The sequence below is a fragment of the Ranitomeya imitator genome, chromosome 1, assembly GCF_032444005.1.
Source record: "Ranitomeya imitator isolate aRanImi1 chromosome 1, aRanImi1.pri, whole genome shotgun sequence".
In the NCBI taxonomy this organism is placed as follows: domain Eukaryota; kingdom Metazoa; phylum Chordata; class Amphibia; order Anura; family Dendrobatidae; genus Ranitomeya; species Ranitomeya imitator.
In genome coordinates this window covers 433,576,267-433,597,602 of record NC_091282.1, presented here as the reverse complement: position 1 = coordinate 433,597,602, position 21,336 = coordinate 433,576,267, and the positions used below count along the sequence as shown (strand labels likewise).

General features: G+C 41.9%; 1 protein-coding gene across 1 annotated transcript in view; it reads right to left on the bottom strand.

The window, feature by feature from the left end:
- Nucleotides 1–306: 306 nt before the first annotated feature.
- PTAR1 (protein prenyltransferase alpha subunit repeat containing 1) overlaps nucleotides 307–21,336 on the bottom strand; it is a 95,597-nt gene continuing 74,567 nt past the window's right edge. The window contains exons 6-7 of the mRNA XM_069763595.1: nucleotides 8,531–8,793; nucleotides 307–1,376 (exon numbers count right to left, since the gene is read on the bottom strand). Of these exons, the coding sequence (XP_069619696.1) occupies nucleotides 1,019–1,376; nucleotides 8,531–8,793 (621 nt within the window). The 3' untranslated portion in view covers nucleotides 307–1,018. The remainder of the gene's footprint in view (nucleotides 1,377–8,530; nucleotides 8,794–21,336) is intronic.

The window sequence follows — 21,336 nt, the reverse complement described above, 5'->3', positions numbered from 1 at the left end:
CCTGTTCAATATTTAAATGCGTACTAACATTTCAGTATAGTACTGGTTTTTAATGCTTCTGAGCAGTGAGTCACTGACACCCTATGGCTTTCCAGCTGTTGGAATACTGAAGCTCTCAAAATGGCTTGCACACCATGATGGGAGCTGCATTTTCATGACAGCTGGAAAGCTACATGTTGTCTGTCTACCATTATTATCTAAATGTAAATGTACATAATAATCCTAGGACAACAGCTAAGGTTGTATGTTGGTATGTGTGGGACATGTCCGGGCTTTGAAGAGTTCAATTAACTCAGTATATGAGTGTTAGCAGTGATGGGAGGGCACAAAAAAAGTCTTGAAAAGCCACAAGACTTCCCAGATTTTTAACTACTCTGATCCTGTAGGATGAATGTAGTGATCAATCTTTCTGAAATACATTGCTAGAAGGAACTCACAACATGCACTGTTCCATTCACACAATTCATGTCCAGAAGTTCAGCTTCCTATGATAGCCTTGCCACTTTATGCAGGCTGACATATAAGGTGGTGTACTGAAGACCCTGCAATACAAATATTCAGCTCCAGAAAATCTTTGTTTGAAATGCCTTGTTCATCCATGGTATTTATTTAAGCAAAATAAAGGCTTATAACACAGTGAAGTAAACGAGGAATGAATGTCTCATCCAAAACTCCATTGTTTAATACACCAATTGGAAAAGTAACATTTTCCTGAAATCTTCAAGTAACCATTTCCCTATTCCTAACCTCCACAGTGTGGGCTTGACTTCATAAACTAAAAGAAGATATTAACTTGTAACAGGTTGAAATGACTTTGCCACAAAGTGTTTAAAAAGAAATCTCATTTTCCCATCATCGTGAGTTAAATAAAAAACAGGAAAAAAAAAATCCTAGCAGATGTAATCGGGAAAAATAAATAAAAATCAATCTTGTCGTAGTCTTATTAAGTCAGAGGAGCATAGTTCACAGACCGCTAAAGAAAATATTGCACCGTAAGTAATCCATCCAGAGAGCAGAGTTAGTGACCTAGCAATGACAGCAGCCATTTTCTATATGAAGCAGCAAACCTGGACTGCTCAGCATTTCGGCAGCTGGATAAAACACAACCAATGAAGCCGAGCTCGGATTCGTATATAAGAGAGTCTTGCACAGGAGCACGTTTTAGACGTTTAGTTTCCTGGGTGTAGCTCTGCTTGTTTGCGTCACATACTCCATCGACATCCATAGTGTTTGAGTGGTATCCCAGAAAATCAGTGCAGAGATCCCGGGATTCGTTTCCTGTGCTTACAGCAGCTGGGTCCACACTTGTGGCTTGTGGAGGTTCCACATGAGATTGTTCATTGTGCAGCTGGTGAATCAAGCGGAGTACATGTCGCCTACAAAACAATACATGTACATTTTATTATTTTATTTCAAATAGGTCCAAAATATTGTGTAGTCAGTAATGTTCCAGGTGCTGACACTGGCTCAGTGTACTGCAGAGAAGCAAGGAGGTATATAATGTACTCTAATGTAACCAGAACCATCCCCTCAGGCCAAAAATACTAGTTGAGAATATTTCTATCCTTCTCTGTGGAGCTGTGACCAGCTTCTGTGGCTTCTTCTCACCCTCCCTGTACAAATCCCCTCTGGCCAACATCATTAGGTGATCACTAGTTGATTAGACTATTGCTCGCTGTGGTGCGGTGTCTTGCTTCTGCGTGTTCTGCTCACTCTCCCTGTACACAACACATCTACTCTGGCCAAAATCACTAGCCGTGAATATTACTACTCTACTCTGTGGAGCTATGTCCTACTTCTTCTCAAGCTCCCTGTACACACATCACATGCCCTCTGGCCAAAATCACTAGATGCAAATATTACTACTACTCTTCTCTGTAGAGTCACGCTCAGCTTCTTCGCACCCTCCCTGATCACATCACATCCCCTCTGGCCAAAATCACTAACTATTCTTCTCTGTCGAGCTGTGTCCTGCTTTAGCTCTCCCTCCCTTAAAACTTGACAACCATGCCCCATATGATATGATCACTAAGGCCGGAGTCACACTACCGTACAATACGGCTGAGTACTATGCGAGAAAACATCGCCTAGCACTCGGCCCAGTGTTAATCCATGGGGCAGCTCACATCACCATTTATTTTCTCAGCCTTATTCGGCATGCGTGTAAAATTGCAGCATGCTGAGATTGTCACAGAGACTCGGCCGAGACTCGACAATGCAAGCCTATGGGTGCGAGTAGACAATTCGCACAGCACTCGCACCATGCGAGTGCTGTCCGATTTTTACCCACAGGTGTCTTTGAGAAGCCGGCAATTCATTTGCTGCATACAGTAAAATCAGAGTGATAGGTTAAGATAGAATATCCAATTCTGGCACTTAGTCTCGTTCTGCAACGGTGGCAAGTGCCAGAATTGGCACATCTTATGGATGCGCTTTTCTGGGGCGGCTGAGAGCAAATGTTTTTAGCCTGGGGGGCAGTATCCATGGCCCTTTGCTAGGCTATTAATATCAGGTCACAGCTCTCTGCATAGCCTTTGCTGGTTATTAATTATAGGGGGACCCTGTGTCTTTTAGGGTCCCCCATTTTAATAGCCAGTAAAGGCTAAGTATACAGTTGTGAGCGGATATTAATAGAGAGGGAAGCTTCATGGGTATTACCCCCTTCCCAGGCTATAAACACCTGCCCCCAGCTGTCGGTTTTCCCTCTGCTGGGTAAGAAAAGTACGTGGGAGGTCACACCATTTTTTCCATAAAAATAATTATTAACACATGTACAGTAAGCTGCACATACATTGTACTAATTGTATATGTCACTGACATCTGTATACCGTATTTACCTATTCTATGAGTATTTACTGTATGTAATCCATCTATTTTATGCAGTCGGCTCCTGCTGTGATTTTACACTACGCGGCTGCTGAATTGCCGGCTTATAGTCACAAGCCATCAAACAAAGAAGAACTACTTAAAATTTTGCGCCAGTGTGAAAGACTGGTAGAAAGCATGCCAAGACGCATGAAAGCTGTGATTAAAAATCATGGTTATTTCACAAAATATTGATTTCTGAACTCTTCCTGAGTTAAAACATTAGTATTGTGGTTTCTAAATGATTATGAACTTGTTTTCTTTGCATTATTTGAGGTCTGCAAGCACGGGGTTTTTTTTTTTAAAGTTTTGACTATTTTTCTTCGTAAGAAAAAAATACAAAAATGTATTGCTTGGAAATTAGGAGACGTTGTCAGACGTTTATATAGACTAAAACAACAATTTACATTTTACTCAAAAATATACCTATAAAGAGAAAAATCAGACAAACTTGAACATTTTGCAGTGGTCTCTTAATTATTTCCAGAGCTGTATATATAAAAATGTGTCACTTATCTTTATATATCTACCTATCCTATGTGTCTATATCTATTCTAACCTGTCACTCTGATTTTACTATACGTGGCACATGAATTGCCGGTATACATATACACACTCATACATATACACATACATACACATACATACAGTACATACACATACACACATACATACATACGTAGATAGGGGCAGCACGGTTGCGCAGTGGTTAGCACAGCAGCCTTGCAGCGCTGGAGTCCTGGGTTCAAACCCCACCAATGACAACATCTGCAAAGAGTTTGTATGTTCTCTCTGTGTTTGCGTGGGTTTCCTCCGGGTACTCCAGTTTCCTCCCACATTCCAAAGACATACTGATAGGGAATTTAGATTGTGAGCCCCAACGGGGACAGCGATGATAATGTGTGCAACCTGTAAAGCGCTGCGGAATACGTTAGCGATATATAAAAAATAAAGATTATTATTATACACACATACATACACACACACATACATATATACATACACACAAATACATACAGTACAGACAAAAAGTTTGGACACACCTCATTTAAAGGGAACCTGTCACCCCCAAAATCATGGGTGAGCTAAGCCCACCGGCATCAGGGGTTTATCTACAGCATTCTGGAATGCTGTAGATAAGTCCCCGATGTAACCTGAAAGATGAGAAAAAGAGGTTAGATTATACTCACCTGGGCGGGAAGTCCGATCCGATGGGCGTCACGGTCCCGGGCCTCCCATCTTCTTACGATGACGTCCTCTTCTTGTCTTCACGCTGCGGCTCCAGCGCACTTTGTCTGCCCTGTTGGGGGCAGAGCAAAGTACTGCAGTGCGCAGGCGCCGGGCCTCTCTGACCTTTCTCGACGCCTGCGCACTGCAGTACTTTGCTCTGCCCTCAACATGGCAGACAAAGTGCGCCGGAGCCGCAGCGTGAAGACAAGAGGACGTCATCGTAAGAAGATGGGAGGCGCTGGAATGGACCGTGACACCCATGGGACCAGACCGCAGCAGGAACGCCCCTGGATAAGCATAATCTAACCTCTTTTTCTCATCTTTCAGGATACATCGGGGGCTTATCTACAGCATTACAAAATGCTGTAGATAAGCCCCTGATGCTGGTGGGTATAGCTCACCTTTGATATTGGGGGTGACAGGTTACTTTTAAAGATTTTTCTGTATTTTCATGACTATGAAAATTGTACATTCACACTGAAGGCATCAAAACTATAAATTAACACATGTGGAATGATATACTTAACAAAAAAGTGTGAAACAATTGAAAATGTGTCTTATATTCTAGGTTCTTCAAAGTAGCCACCTTTTGCTTTGATGACTGCTTTGCACACTCTTGGCATTCTCTTGATGAGCTTCAAGAGGGAGTCAAAAGGTCATCAAAGCAAAAGGTGGCTACTTTGAAGAACCTAGAATATAAGACATAATTTCAGTTTCACACTTTTTTGTTAAGTATACAACTCCACATGTGTTAATTCATAGTTTTGATGCCTTCAGTGTGAATGTACAATTTTCATAGTCATGAAAATACAGAAAAATCTTTAAATGAGGTGTGTCCAAACTTTTGGTCTGTACTGTACTATATATACATATATATCTATCTATATCTATCTATCTCTCTCTCTATCTATACTAGATTGTGGCCCGATTCTAATGCATCAGGTATTCTAGAATATTCATGTCCCCGTAGTATATGGACAATGATGATTCCAGAATTCGCGGCAGACTGTGCCCGTCGCTGATTGGTCGAGGCAACCTTTATGACATCTACGTCGATACTGTGCCCGTCGCTGATTGGTCGAGGTGAATTCGCGACAGACTGTGCCCATCGCTGATTGGTCGAGGCAACCTTTATGACATCATAGTCGCCATGCTGTGCCCGTCGCTGATTGGTCGAGGCCTGGCGGCCTCGACCAATCAGAGACGCGGGATTTCCAAGACAGACAGACAGAAAAACGCTTAGACAATTAGATTATATATATATATATAGATACACTATCTATCTATCTATATATATATATATATATATATATATATATATATATATAGATACACTATCTATCTATCTATCTATCTATCTATCTATCTATATATATATATATACTAGATTGTGGCCCGATTCTAACGCATCGGGTATTCTAGAATATGCATGTCCCAGTAGTATATGGACAATGATGATTCCAGAATTCGCGGCAGATTGTGCCCGTCGCTGATTGGTCGAGGCGACCTTTATGACATCATCGTCGCCATGGCAACCATTATGACATCATCGTCGTTGTGCCCGTTGCTGATAGGCCTCGACCAATCAGAGACGCGAGATATCTACGTTCTTTATGACATCATCGTCGCTGTGCTCGTCGCTGATTGGTCGAGGCCTGGCGGCCTCGACCAATCAGAGACGCGGGATTTCTACGTCGATGCTGTGCCGGTCTCTGATTGGTCGAGGCCTGGCGGCCTCGACCAATCAGAGAGCCGGGATTTCCAGGACAGACAGACAGACAGACGGAAAAACCCTTAGACTATTATATGTATGTATGTATGTATGTATGTATGTATGTATGTATGTATATATATATATATATATATATATATATATATATATATATATATATATATATATATATATATATATAGATCCCCAAATTTTGAGGAGAAAAATAGGAAAAAAAACTTTTTTTTAATAAAATGGGGGTGCTTCTTATACTCCATGCATCTTATTGCTTACTGGGAGTGGTGGCTGCGGTGAAGCGGGGTCCCGGAGTCGCTGCTGGAGGAGGCAAGATAACGCAGTCTCACACCTGCGCACTATGCTCTGCCCTATTGTGGGCAGAGCCAAAAATATAAGTGCGATACATGCTAAGAGAAATTCAAAAGGCTTTTTGGGAGGTGTACAGGGGGAGTCAGGGGTTTTTATAACCATTGCGCTGATTATGGCCGTAGTTTTAGTTGACACAGGACAAAACTGGTGACAGGTTCCATTAAAAAAAAAAAAAAAAAACACACTCCAAATGGAAGAATACTGCTTATAAAAAAAAATAAAAATCATTCTATTTAAAAGTATTTAAGCTTGGAGTGCCTCTGGCGTATGTGCCATCACTGGAAACCAGAATACTTTGTCTATAGATGGAAAGAGAAATAAATACAGTACATAAGAGAATACATTTTATACTTGGAGCCATGTTGTTTTTACATGCGGCTCATAAGCCAGAGGCCTCTTCCAGGACCGAACGTCCACTGTTCTGTTCTAGCGGAAACAACGGCTTGTGCTGGTCGCATTGTCAGAGCAGCGAGCTGCTGGGGAGCCATCTGCTTACACAGATAACGAGAACTTTTCTATGCCAGCCTAACACTGAGGGCATTGGCAGGACAATAAATTGCAAGGTTAGAAACGCTTTCATTCCCGAAGTACACAGTACTGTTTCCTGGGAGAAACAAAGATTTACAGGTTGGTTTGTTTCCATTCTCAGCACAGCACGGTTTTGGATATGTAGTTATAAAGCACTGGATTAGGACACAGGCATTTATAACGAGGTACAGATCAGAGAGAACTTGTTGTCCAGTCCTGAATCTGACGAAAAGACGCTAAACTACCGTAGATTTCACATATGAAGCTTCCCATTGTATTTCTTAATTAAAAAGCATCTACATAGGATGGACCGTGCCTTCGTGGTGGCTCAGGCGGCTAACTGGCAACAAGAAAAAAATGGCTTGCCACTTTGTTGTTGCAAGACTCTGCTGGATCTATAGGGCTTTCCTGTGAATGGGCCCAGCAGCCAAAACTTTAAACTAAAAGTTACTTTTGTTTCGTCGTACAGGAATGATTGGTTTTAGGCTCAGTTCATACTTGGCACCCAATTCTGTTGATCCTTGGCTGGAATAGTGGAAAACAAATTATCATCTATCCACAGGATGGGTGATAATTTATTGCATCTACTTGCAGAACGGGGAACTTTTATCCCCATAAGAATGGAGCGGCAATGCGCAAACTCAAACACTGCTCCATTAATTTCCTATTGAGCTGCCAAACGCAGAACTTAGCTTTATCCGGCAGCCCCACAGAGAACGAATGAAATGGTGGTGGGTATCCAACCAGCCGTTCCGTTTTGCAACAGGAATCAAAATTTCCCATTCTACTAATCAGTAAGGTTGTCACTTATCCATTGAATAAGTGATAAAAAGAATGATGTGGTGAATTAAAGTATATTACAAAACACTGTATGCATATATTGAATATTTGCACAAAAAATACTATATTAATTATATTATATAATTAACTATATTAATATTAACATAATTCACAAAAGGTTAAATAAAGCAGTTGTCCACTACTAGGACAACCCTTTCTTGATCAATATGTTTGGCCCCATAAAATAAAACCTATACTCACCTTCCGTGCCGGCGCTGTTTCTATGGTGTCAGCAGCCGCTCTTGGCTCTCGTGCAGTTTTGTGACACCTGATGCTGGCGCCCAATCAGCCCTGGGGTAATTGTGCCCACCTTCGGACAAATTGAACATGAAGAGGAAGTCTGGACTGCAGCTGATCTCGGACTTCCTCTTCCTGTTCAGTTCAACAGGAGACTGGGACAGTGACGCCAGCGCTGTTTAGGCGTCGGCTTTAAGTGTCACAACAGCAGCACGTGAGGCACAGGACCGCAAGTGCCGACGCGGCGAGAACAGCGCCAGCACGGGAGGGGAGTAGAACCTTTATTACTTTATGGGGCCAAGCGAGGGGCATGAGAAGGGTTGTCTCAACTTTTTTTTTTTCTTGAAGAATGCACCATTCACTAGTTCCCAGCTTTCAGTTTTGCAGAGGGCGATGTGATCCTGAAAATTGCCAGTTTGGAACAATGGCATTTTTCTGTCACTGGCCCAAACTGTAGCAGTAGTTTTGCCTCTGCAGCATTGGAGAAGGTGGTGGAATGAAGCTGGAAGGATCCAGCAAATTGGCCAGCTCTAGCGCAGAGCCTGTGGCACACTCTCCTCCCCATGGTAATTGGTCACTCCCAAATCTGCAGGTGGCCAATAACCTAGGCAATGAGCTGCATACAATTTTTTTTCATTAGAAAATTGAAAGACAAGCAACTTAAGAACTTGAAACAACTCTTAACCATCAACGCAATTAAATAAAACCCCTCAAAGTCAAAACGTAACCCACCTGTGACACCAAAGAGCTTCATGTCCTGGATAAGACTCTATAAGATCTCTACTAAGTTCCAGTTCTTCTTCTGTCCAAAGGGGAAGATCCGTCCGTGGAGCCTCCTCTTCTCTGGGAAGACTTACACTGCTTAGGTTTTCGCAGTCCATTTGTGCTCTGAAGAGTAAAGACTTCAGCAAAAACTGCCGATAATGGAAACCACTGTGGTCTGATACGTGCGTGGAGACCCAGTGTTTCGTGGAAGACAACTCATCTACGAGAAGCTGAAAACAAGAAAAGAAATTAAATTATTGTTTATTTCCCGCAGACCCTTAATTGTGACAGTTAAATAGAGGATTCCATAGCTTAATGGGAATGAAAATAGTTGCCTAAATCAGGCGCACGCTGAGAACAATTAGAAAGCAGAAATCACAAACAATGACATCTAGTTTATCTTCAAATTGCCATCAAAGGATTACAATGGTACCAAACCACAGATACAAAAGGACCCTCAATTAGGGCAGGTCTCATTACTAATTAAATAATTTGCATATTTTACGCTTCCATCATATTGTTTCAAGGCGGTTTCATTTATCACTAATAAACACAGGAAAATTGAAAACTAGGGTGCACCTTTGATAATGCTGAGAGGGAGGGGACAAGGAAATGTCAGGGTGCTACACCTTGTATGGAAAACAAAGTGCATGTAGAAAGGACAAAAAGACCAATACAAAAAATGATGTGGATAGGATTGAGAGTAAATTGTCAGTCTTTGCTGATGACACCAAACTATGTAGGATATTAAAATCTGACCTTGATATTACAATATTGAAAAACGATTTGAATAAGATGTCCACTTGACAAATTAGATTTAATGTAGATAAATGTAGAGTAATGCACCTCGGAGTAATCCTATTGCTTCATATACATTAAATGGTAATATACTCGGGTCTACAGAACAGGAGAAGGACTTGGGTATTCTGGTTACAAGTAAGCTGAGCAGCAGAACTCAATATCAAGCAGCAGCCACAAAAGCAAACAAGATTTTACGATGTATAAAAACAGAGAAAATCCCATGATCCCAATGTATTATATTACCCCTTTATAAATCACTGGTGAGGCCAAATTTAGAATATGGGATCCAGTTTTGGGCTCCACATTTTAAAAAGGATATTCAGAAGTTAGACTCAGTTCAACGACGGGCAACTAGATTATTACAAGGGATGGAAGGCCTCTCACATGAGGAGAGGTTGGAATAGTGGACTTGTTAAGCTTAGAAAAGAGACGCCTCATAGGGGATCTCATTTACATGCATAAATATACAGTATGTGTGGCCAGTACAAAACACTGGCACATGACTTATTCCATTTAAAATATACAAAAAAAGGTTGCACACTATCGTGGTAAAGCATGTCAATGTGAAATGTATGAAATATGAATGGCAATATGGCTTCTGAATACTAGTAAAAAATGAGACGCTTTGCACAAAATTTTGGCCAAATCATATCTGCCCATCAACCAAGGTCAAGATGGTCTCAAAAAAAAAAAAGTGGTGATTTTAATTACAGCGGGTTCCTACCTACCCATAATTGCAGGCTTTACTGAGAGAGGTGACCACATCCACCCAGGAATGTAGGAACAGCCTAAGAAAGGTATTCATACATGTAGGGGACCGATCAGTTTTTTTAAACCACCTTGACGTTGGTTGATGGGCAGACATGATTTGGCCAAATTTTGTGCAAAGTGTCTCATTTTTTGCTAGTATTCAGAAGCTATATTGCTATTCATATTTCATATATTTCACATGCTTTAGCACGATAGAGTGCAACCTTTTTTTGTATATTGTATATGAAGGTAGCTCCTCTTGGTATGCACCTTTTCACACTATCTTGGATGTGCCAGTCAGTCATTTGTTATTATTCCATCCAAAGACCTATCTGAGGACTAGGGGGCACTCATTACAGGTGGAAGAAAGGCGATTCCGGCAGCTAAACAGGAAAGGGTACTTTGCAGTTAGAGCAGTCAGAGTGTGGACTGCTCTACCACAAGAGTCAGTAATGGCAGACACTATAACAGCTTTTAAAAAAGGGCTGGACGATTTCCTTGATACACATAACATTGCGGGTTATAGTTCAATTAGTGGCAAATTGTACATTTGGTGGAGAAAGGTTGAACTTGATGGACTTAGGTCTTTTTTAAACCTACATAACTATGTAACTGTACTATGTAACTATGACATTTTTGTATTTAGGCTTCAATATAGGACTTGAGAAATGTCAGAAACACACTTTTAAACTGACAATAAGAATGCAGCCAAAAACACACTTTGGATGCTTTTGATGCAGTTAAGGTTTTCTTTTTTTACTCAGTGTCTTACAATACTCAGTCTAGAGTAGGCAACTGTCCTGCAGCAATCACATGCCTGATGTAGTCAATCACTGGTTTCAGCGTAACATTTGCAAGAACAGCATGTGACTGCTGTGGAGACACGGGGGATGGGGGGAGGGTCGGCGGGCGCTCAGGTCCGCTAGCCAAAACCGCATGTACCAAGGATCGTCCTGCCGAACGCCCGCTCTCCCTTTAAAGTGGGCATAACGCTACTCAGACAACACAGGGTGAGGGTAAAACAGTGTGGTAATGCTTTATTGAACCACAAAACAGGCAAATAACACATCGAATAGTCGCAGCAAAATACCCCAAGATGGTGCACATTACAGAGTCTCACCATTCTGCTGACTCGTCAGGATAATGGGAGCTGTTACTTCAGAGCTCCCAGGGTCGGCTACCCTACCTGTGGCACGCACAGAGAGATATGGTAACGACAAGTGTAGGGAGACGACAGTCCATTCAGGAACAAGGCCAGTTGACACGAGGGTCACAACCTGGCTTCTCCGAACATCTCCATGGAGACAGGTGACCAGCGGATCCCAATCTCCAAACATATCCAGGGTTCAGCGATGGTCAATGAAGCAGATCTGTATTCTTCTGGGCCTGAGAACTCCTAGGCTGTTTCCTGTAGAATGATACATCCGTGTCCCTCGTGATGGAACCAAGATGTATTGGTTGCTGTCCTGTCTCTGGTCCTTTTGATGTATGGCTGTCTTGGCAGAATCTCTGGCTGTCTCTGAGTCTCTGCCAGTCAAAGAGGCATATCACCTCTTTTTATATTTAACAAGTGTCCATCAATCCAGCATCACAGATAAGGGGAAGAAAGGTGACAACCAAGTCGCATTGTTCGATTATGTAATCTATTTGCATAGATTTTCCTCCTCTGTTTTAAAAATCAACAAACTACCTGGCCTCGAGAATGATTAACTTTCATATCAGTAAACATGACTAGTCATCAAGGATAAGCGCACAATACAAGTCATTATTACAGGCTTACACAAACAAAAGTCTGTTTTGTTGAGCAGCAAGAAAGAAATGCTTAAATTCAAAAACCAACATACAGATAACAGCCTATTATTTTTGGTTTGCTAAAAATATACGTCTGGTTAATTAAGCTACATTGCTGTGTCTCCATAACTGCCAAGAGCAGCGATTGGTGCATGTGAACAATGAAAATGGTGGAGGCGGGGAATGAAACAGCTATGTAATTGTTATTTCTTTAGTTTATAATAATCTGTAATCTTTGGCCAAGTGTTGTAAAATTCTAGAAATCACTTTAACTATTATTTTATTTTGTTATGTTGGGATCCAGAGGGCATCTTTGTATTTTCTTAGAATTATGTTAGCTGGCACCTATTCACACTAGTAGGGATGTCCTGGTCAGTTTTTCTATTTGCATCATTGAAATAAGATTTGTGGCATCTCTTAATGAATCAGGCGTGTCTCAATCCAACAAGCCAATAACGCCAGTCTTGATGACTCGGGGCCATTATCTCTAAAATGCTGGACCATTCCTGTCTGCAATCATGTAGCCAAGCTGCACTTCATGCATCATTTGATGGGTTCTTTAACAGCTTTTTTTTTGTACAGCACTGTGAATAGTACAACATTTAAAAACAAAAACAGGGTCAGCATTACAGTTTTGTTTATATTCCTTCCCATAAAGAGTTCATAAAATTTCTTATTAAATTATATATGTACACAAATGATTCCACTAGCAAAAACAACTCATCCCAAAAAAGGAAAAACCATATCTGATTTGAATACAGTACAGACGAAAAGTTTGGACACACCTTCTCATTTAAAGATTTTTCTGTATTTTCATGACTAGGAAAATTGTACATTCACACGGAAGGCATCAAAACTATGAATTAACACATGAGGAATTATATACTTAACAAAAAAGTGTGACAACTGAAATTATGTCTTATATTCTAGCTTCTTCAAAGTAGCCACCTTTTGCTTTGATGACTGCTTTGCACACTCTTGGCATTCTCTTGATGAGCTTCAAGAGGTAGTCACCGGAAATTGTTTTTGCTTCCAGGTGTGCCCTGTCAGGTTTAATAAGTGGGATTTCTTGCCTTATAAATGGGGTTGGGACCATCAATTGTGTTGTGCAGAAGTCTGGTGGATACACAGCGGATAGTCCTACTAAATAGACTGTTAGAATTTGTATTATGCAAGAAAAAAGCAGCTAAGTAAAGAAAAACGAGTGGCCATCATTACTTTAAGAAATAAAGGTCAGTCAGTCTGAAAAATTGGGAAAACTTTGAAAATGTCCCCAAGTGCAGTGGCAAAAACCATCAAGTGCTACAAAGAAACTGGCTCACATGTGGACCGCCCCAGGAAAGGAAGACCAAGAGTCACTTGTGCTTCTGAGGATAAGTTTATCCGAGTCACCAGCCTCAGAAACCTCAGGTTAACAGCAGCTCAGATTAGAGACCAGGTCAATGCCACACAGAGTTCTAGCAGCAGACACATCTCTACAACAACTGTTAAGAGGAGACTTTGTGCAGCAGGCCTTCATGGTAAAATAGCTGCTAGGAAACCACTGGTAAGGACAGGCAACAAGCAGAAGAGACTTGTTTGGGCTAAAGAACACAAGGAATGGACATTAGACCAGTGGAAATCTGTGCTTTGGTCTGATGAGTCCAAATTTGAGATCTTTGGTTCCAACCACCGTGTCTTTGTGCGACGCAGAAAAGGTGAACGGATGGACTCTACATGCCTGGTTCCCACTGTGAAGCATGGAGGAGGTGGTGTGATGGTGTGGGGGTGCTTTGCTGGTGACACTGTTGGGGATTTATTCAAAATTGAAGGCTTACTGAACCAGCATGGCTACCACAGCATCTTGCAGCGGCATGCTATTCCATCCGGTTTGCGTTTAGTTGGACCATCATTTATTTTTTTTAACAGGACAATGACCCCCAAACATACCTCCAGGCTGTGTAAGGGCTATTTGACCAAGAAGGAGAGTGATGGTGTGCTACACCAAATGACCTGGCCTCCACAGTCACCAGACCTGAACCCAATCGAGATGGTTTGGGGTGAGCTGGACCGCAGAGTGAAGGGCCAACAAGTGCTAAGCATCTCTGGGAACTCCTTCAAGATTGTTGGAAGACCATTCCCAGTGACTACCTCTTGAAGCTCATCAAGAGAATGCCAAGAGTGTGCAAAGCAGTCATCAAAGCAAAAGGTGGCTACTTTGAAGAACCTAGAATATAAGACATCATTTCAGTTGTTTCACACTTTTTGGTTAAGTATATAATTCCACATGTGTTAATTCATAGTTTTGATGCCTTCAGTGTGAATGTACAATTTTCATAGTCATGAAAATACAGAAAAATCTTTAAATGAGAAGGTGTGTCCAAACTTTTGGTCTGTACTGTAGGTCACTGGAAAAAAAAGTTATGGCTAAAGTCCTTAAGATAAAAAAAGACTGCCGATTGGCTCGTATGCAGCCTACTGGCGGTCATTTAACAACCGCGATAAACCCAGCATTAAGAAATCACATACTGACAAGGTTTGACTGGGTGGAAAAACCCCATATAGTGAAAGTGAGCAGATCTGGATCAGTGTTCTTTACAAAGTTGTTATTTTGTAATCTTTCTAATTGTACGAAATAAGTTAATTACTAGAACAAAGACAATCCCATTAATCATTACAGAAGATAAATGGCTCCATGTTATTTTGCTGCAAATATGAAATATTGATTTGACAAGAAAAATGCGAAGGCAAGAAAGCAGACAGACAACTTTGTAGCTATCCCTCACACTGTGCAATGGGGATTTGATAGTGGAGAAAACATACAATGCTTTGAAATCTAGAAATCTTTTCCCAGAGGAGGGAACTAAAACCGTTTCCATTACTTTCATCTTTAAGTGTCAAACATTTTCTCTCTTTCAATAAAATATTGGTAATTTTCTTAAGAATTACTTTATAGCAAACCTTTTGGAGGTCTCGAGAGACTTTGCAATGCCCATAAAAAGACATTTTTATAACAAAAGAATACCCTTACGGTAAAATAAAAAGTAACCTTTCTATAAAACTACATAGACCTGGAAGAAGAGCGGAGGGAAAAAAAAAAAAAAGAAAAGAAGAAGATATTGGAACATGCAGGGAACATACAATGTGAGAATTCAATTTACACCTTTGCCACTAATCCCAGGGCATAAAAAGTAGCCTCTGTTAGTCTTCATAGCCAAAGAGAAAAACGTTTGGATTACGATGGATGAAGATGACCATTTATGACATTTTAGGACTCATAGTGGTAAAAAAGGGGGAACATACTTCTTCCTGATTATATTTTACCTGCTGAGAAAAAATGCAAAAGGGTAAAATGAACAGTTCTAAAACTAGGTATTCCAGCATATTCATGTTTAATAAGGGTTTTAATATATTTTCCATGTTACGGCAATATATTTTCTCCAGATGACCATAGATGAAATGAGAAAATTAATTTAAGTTGCCAATAATAAACAAAAAAGGCACCGTTTCTGAAAAACAAAACACACCCTTATGCATAATTCCAGATTTGTATGACTTTTGCGCTTCCCGATCAGCACAGCAAAAGAGGAAGCAGGGTAGAAAAGTACGGCAGCAAACCCATAGCCAGTAAGTCATCTGCCATTTTACCCAGCACCAAGGGAAAGAGCCAACAAAAGCCAGCTCAAAGGAGCTCCCTGGCGTGGGACTTCTTCACCCAATCTGTAGTGAACACAAGCGGCAGGTCGTCTGCACTATATGCCATCAGAGCCTCAAGGAAAGGCGTAAATATTCTAAACCTGAGCACCACCTGCATGATCAGGCATTTCAAATCCAAGCACGAGGAGCAGTGGAGTACACATCTTAAAAAGCATGACAAATCTGAGCTTCCTCTTGCTCCCTCTTTTGCTGCGCTCTTGGCCTCTTCCTGTCACATTCACCAGGGCCATATACCTGCCCACAAAGAGAGGAAGTGACAGCTACCACCAGGGTCACTGACCATGCTTACACCATTCCATGGAAGTTTACAACTTTCCATCCCCCAAACCCACCCTAGAGAGAAAGAGGGAATTCCACCCTAAACAGCCACGAGTCATGTGCCCTAATGAAAATGCTGCCATTCCAGCTGGTGGAGACTGCCAGTTTTAAAAAAAACTGATGTCAGTGGCTGTCTCGCAGTACGTTGTTCCCAGCTGCCACTACTTTGCAAGGCGGGCCATCCCTGCCCTGTATACATACATTTCTGACCAGATAAGATGCACACTGTGCAACGCCATTACTGGCAAGGTCCATGTTACAATAGATATGTGGACCAGTAAGCACATGCAGAGACATTATATCTCCTTAACTGCACAATGGGTCAATGCAGTGGCAGCTGGGACAGAGACTGAAGGAATTCCAACAAATGTCCTACCACCACCAAGGATTGCTTGACGTTTCTCGGTACATGTTGCCTCCTCCTTCTACTCCGCTTACTTCACCACCTCCTCACCCGGTCACAGTGAACCTTGCACCATCAATTTCAGCACAGCCAAGAAGAAATGCCAACAGGCTGTTCTGCAAGTCAAATAATTTGTTTGGGGGACAGATTCCACACTGCAAAGAAGCTGTGGATGGGTATCAAACAGCCGACAAATGAGTGATTGGTTCTTTTGAACCTCAAGCCACGCCTGGCGGTTTCAATAACAGGCGAAATCTTATAGCAGCTCTGGGCCTAGCCGGTTTGACTCACATCTCTTGCCTGGCGCATGTGCTGAACTTGGTGGTGCAGAGCTTCCCAAAGAACTACCCAAATATGTCTAATTTGCTGCTGAAAGTACGTGTGCCCTTTGAGTGTTCTCCTGCTGCTGCTGCTCGCCTCTCTGCGCTGCAGTGTCACTTTTTCCCTCCAGCTCCCCGCCTCAGAACACGTAGCAACAAGGTGGATCTCCAACTTTCATGTGCTGGAGAGTCTGTGCGAGCAGCAGAAGGCAATAGTGGAGCTTCAGTCGTAGCACGCACGTACGAGTAGCTCGGTGAAACACCACTTCACCATAAACGAGTACCTCCATGCGGAGCGTGTGTGCTGTGTTGCACTGCTTAAATATTGCACCCACATGGCCAGCGCTGATGGCGCCATCATCAGTGTTAGGGATCCTTCTCACTTGCGAGAAATACGTTCGAGTCTCGCAGGTTAGAACCCTGCTCTGGTGCCGGCACTCCAGAGCAGAGCCTGCAGCCGCACAACAATACATAGAGCTGCACGCTCCGCTCTGGAGTGCCGGTGCCAGAGCAGGGTTTTAACCTGCAAGACTCGGACGTATTTCTCGCAAGTGAGAAGGAGCCCTTACGATGGTACGTCTATGTCTGCTTGAAAAAAAACACTTCAGGTGATTATGGATGAGGTGGAAGCACAGGAAGAAGAGAAGCATGAGGAACAGGCGACATTGACACCTTTATCAGGCCTGATCTCGGCCTCCAGGTTCTAGATAATACTTTGGTTTTTGGGTTTAATTTGTTATTTTCATTAGTTCCCCTTAAAAATTAAAATAAATAAATAAAAAAAAAACCTGTGTTGGCTACGTCCTACTTCAAATCTTACACATCCATCACCACGTGGATCCCTCACTTGGACCTCTGCCTCCTGGTTCAAGATTATTATTATTTTTTTTTTTTTAAATCAGTGCCCTATCCCCATTTGTAGAGGGATGCAAGAACCTTTGTCTACTCCCTCACAACAGAACCCCTTTAAGCACGCCTATAGAGCCTGAGTAATTTAGTCGGTGCCGGAGTCTGTGTCCGATTTGGTGGAGTCGGTATAAAATAGACTGACAGACTCCTAAAATATATAATAAACTGGGTACAGTAGTTCAGGGCAGGATGTGCTGTAAATGTTTTCATAATAATTTGGGAAAGTTATGAAATGTCCTATAAATGTCTGTTCTGTTCCTGATGTAAAGACCTAGGGTTTTAGTTGAGATAAATCTGTGCTGCACTTTATGTACATGCTCAGTAGCGAGGCAGGGCTGTGGAGCTGGAGTCAGATGTCAGGGAAATTGAAGAGTCGGACATTTGGCTTAATGACTCCACAGCCCTATCTTTAAGTAATTTCCCTACCCACATTTGTTTGTCCTGCTCTTACCCCCATTTTTCTTCCTTTTGTACCCCATGCTTCGAGAAAATTTTTAAATAAACAGTGGTGGTATTGTGCACCATGCTGTTGTGCAAAAGGAATAGACAACAGATGGAAATTATTGGCAATTATCAAGACACACTCAATAAATGAGTGGTTCTGCAGGTGGGGACCACAGACCACATCTCAGTACCAATGCTTTCTGGCTGATGTTTTGGTCATTTTTGAATGTTGGTTGTGTTTTCACACTCTTGGTAGCATGAGACAGACTCGACAACCCACACAAGTGGCTCAGCTAGTGCAGCTCATCCAGGATAGCACATCAATGCGAGCTGTGGCAAGAAGGTTTGCTGTGTGTCAACATGGTGTCCAGAGGCTGGATGCACTACCAGGAGACAGGGCAGTACACCAGGAGACATGGAGGGGGCCATAGGAGGGCAACAACTCAGCAGCAGGACCACTACCTCCACCTTTGTGCAAGGAGGAACAGGAGGAGCACTGCCAGATCCCTGCAAAATGACCTCCAGAGGGCCACAAATCTGCATGTGTCTGCACAAACGGTAAGAAACCGAATCCATGAGGATGGTCTGAGTGCCCGACGTCCACAGATGGGGTGCCGTACGCTTGGCATTTGCCACAGAACACCAGAATTGGCAAATTTGCCACTGGCACCCTGTGCTCTTCACAGATGAAAGCAGGTTCACACTGAGCACATGTGACAGACGTGACAGCGTCTGGAGATGCCGTGGAGAGTGATCTGAAAAATGCAACATTCTTCAGCATGACCGGTTTGGCAGTGGGTCAGTAATGGTAAGGGGTGGCATTTCTTTGGAAGGCCGCACAGCTCTCCATGTGCTCGCCAGAGGTAGCCTGACTGCCATTAGGTACAGAGATTAGATCCTCAGACCCCTTGTGAGACCATATGCTGGTGCGGTTCGCCCTGGGTTCCTCCTAATGCAGGACAATGCCAGACCTCATGTTGCTGGAGTGTGTCAGCAGTTCCTGCAAGATGAAGGCATTGAAGCTATGGACTGGCCTGCCCGTTCCCCAGACCTGAATCCGATTGATGTCCCAGATGTGCTCATGTCTCGCTCCATCCACCAACGTCATCTTGTACCACACACTGTCCAGGAGTTGACGGATGCTTTAGTCCAGGTCTGGGAGGAGATCCCTCAGGAGAACATCAGCCGCCTCATTAGGAGCCTGCCCAGGCATTGTACAGTAGGGAGGTCATACAGGCACGTGGAGGCTACACACAATACTCGGCATCTTTTCCTTGCCATGAGGTGTTTCCACAGAAGTTGAATCAGTCTGTAATTTGATATTCCACTTTGATTTTGAGCATCATTCCAAATCCAGACCTCCATGGGATATTCATTTTAATTTACATTGATAATTGTTATGTTTCATTGTTCTGAACACATTCCACTATGCAATGAATACAAATTTGCAACTGGAGTATTTAACCCAGAGATATCTACGATGTGGTATTTAAAAGCTCCCTTTACTTATTTGTTTTGAGAGATTATATATACAGTACAGATCAAAAGTTTGGACACCTTCTCATTTAAAGGGAACCTGTCACCTGAATTTGGCGGGACCGGTTTTGGGTCATATGGGCGGAGTTTTCGGGTGTTTGATTCACTCTTTCCTTACCCGCTGGCTGCATGCTGGCTGCAATATTGGATTGAAGTTCATTCTCTGTCCTCCATAGTACACGCTAGTGCAAGACATGATTGCCTTGTGCAGGCGTGTACTACGGAGGACAGAGAATTAACTTAAATCCAATATTGCAGCCAGCATGCAGCCAGCGGGTAAGGAAAGGGTGAATCAAACACCCGAAAACTCCGCCCATATGACCCAAAACCAGTCCCGCCAAATTCAGGTGACAGGTTCCCTTTAAAGATTTTTCTGTATTTTCATGACTATGAAAATTGTACATTCACACTGTAGGCATCAAAACTATGAATTAACACATGTGGAATTATATACTTAACAAAAAAGTGTGAAACAACTGAAATTATGTCATATTCTAGGTTCTTCAAAGTAGCCACCTTTTGCTTTGATGACTGCTTTGTACACTCTTTGCATTCTCTTGATGAGCTTCAAGAGGTAGTCACTGGGAATGGTCTTCCAACAATCTTGAATGAGTTTCCAGAGATGCTTAGCACTTGTTGGCCCTTTTGTCTTCACTCTGCGGTCCAGCTCACCCCAAACCATCTCGATTGGGTTCAGGTCTGGTAACTGTGGAGGCCAGGTCATCTGGCGTAGCACCCCATCACTCTCCTTCTTGGAAGCCCTTACACAGCCTGGAGGTGTGTGTTGGGGTCATTGTCCCGTTGAAAAATAAATGATGGTCCAACTGAACGCAAACCGGATGGAATAGCATGCCGCTGCAAGATGCTGTAATAGCCATGCTGGTTCAGTAAGCCTTCAATTTTGAATAAATCCCCAACACTGTCACCAGCAAAGCACCCCGACACCATCACACCTCCTCCTCCATGCTTTACGGTGGGAACCAGGGACGTAGAGTCCAGAGGTGATTCTTTGTCTTCCTTTCCTGGGGCGGTCCTCATGTGAGCCAGTTTCTTTGTATTGCTTGATGGTTTTTGCCACTGCACTTGGGGACACTTTCAAAGTTTGCCCTATTTTTCAGACTGACTGACCATCATTTCTTAAAGTAATGATGGCCACTCGTTTTTCTTTACTTAGCTGCTATTTTCTAACAGTTTCTAACATTTATTTTTTTCACTTTTCAATCATATTTACATCAGATATCTTCATTAATTTACAATCACATACACTTTTCTTTTTTTCTTTTTTTTCTTTTTTATATGATTTATAGCAATTTTTAATATATTTATTTTTACACATTTATTTTTCACAGTTTTTTCACATTTTTGGCTTATATATTTATTGTCAGTTTGCCAATGATGCATCAATTATAGGCTTTTTTGTGCCGATATGCATTTGACGAGTGTCGGATCTCATTTAAATATTTATGTATTTGGTTTATGTGCGCAGGTTTAAATTGGTAGGGAATTATATATACATATATTTCTTCATTATTATTTTTATTATTTTCATTGTATATTATTTTTTATATTTGGTATATGTTATTATTAATAATTTTATGTACATGTCAGCCGTGATATTATTTTATCTAATATATTTTATTTGATTATATTTGTATCCAATTGGTATATAATATTGATTGTTGTATCGATTGGCTCTTGCGTGTCGTAGCCCCCCCACATACTGGTTTATATTGTATTCATCTCATGATATATTTTATTCTGGATTAATTATATATATATGTATATTTTAATAAAAATGTTATTAA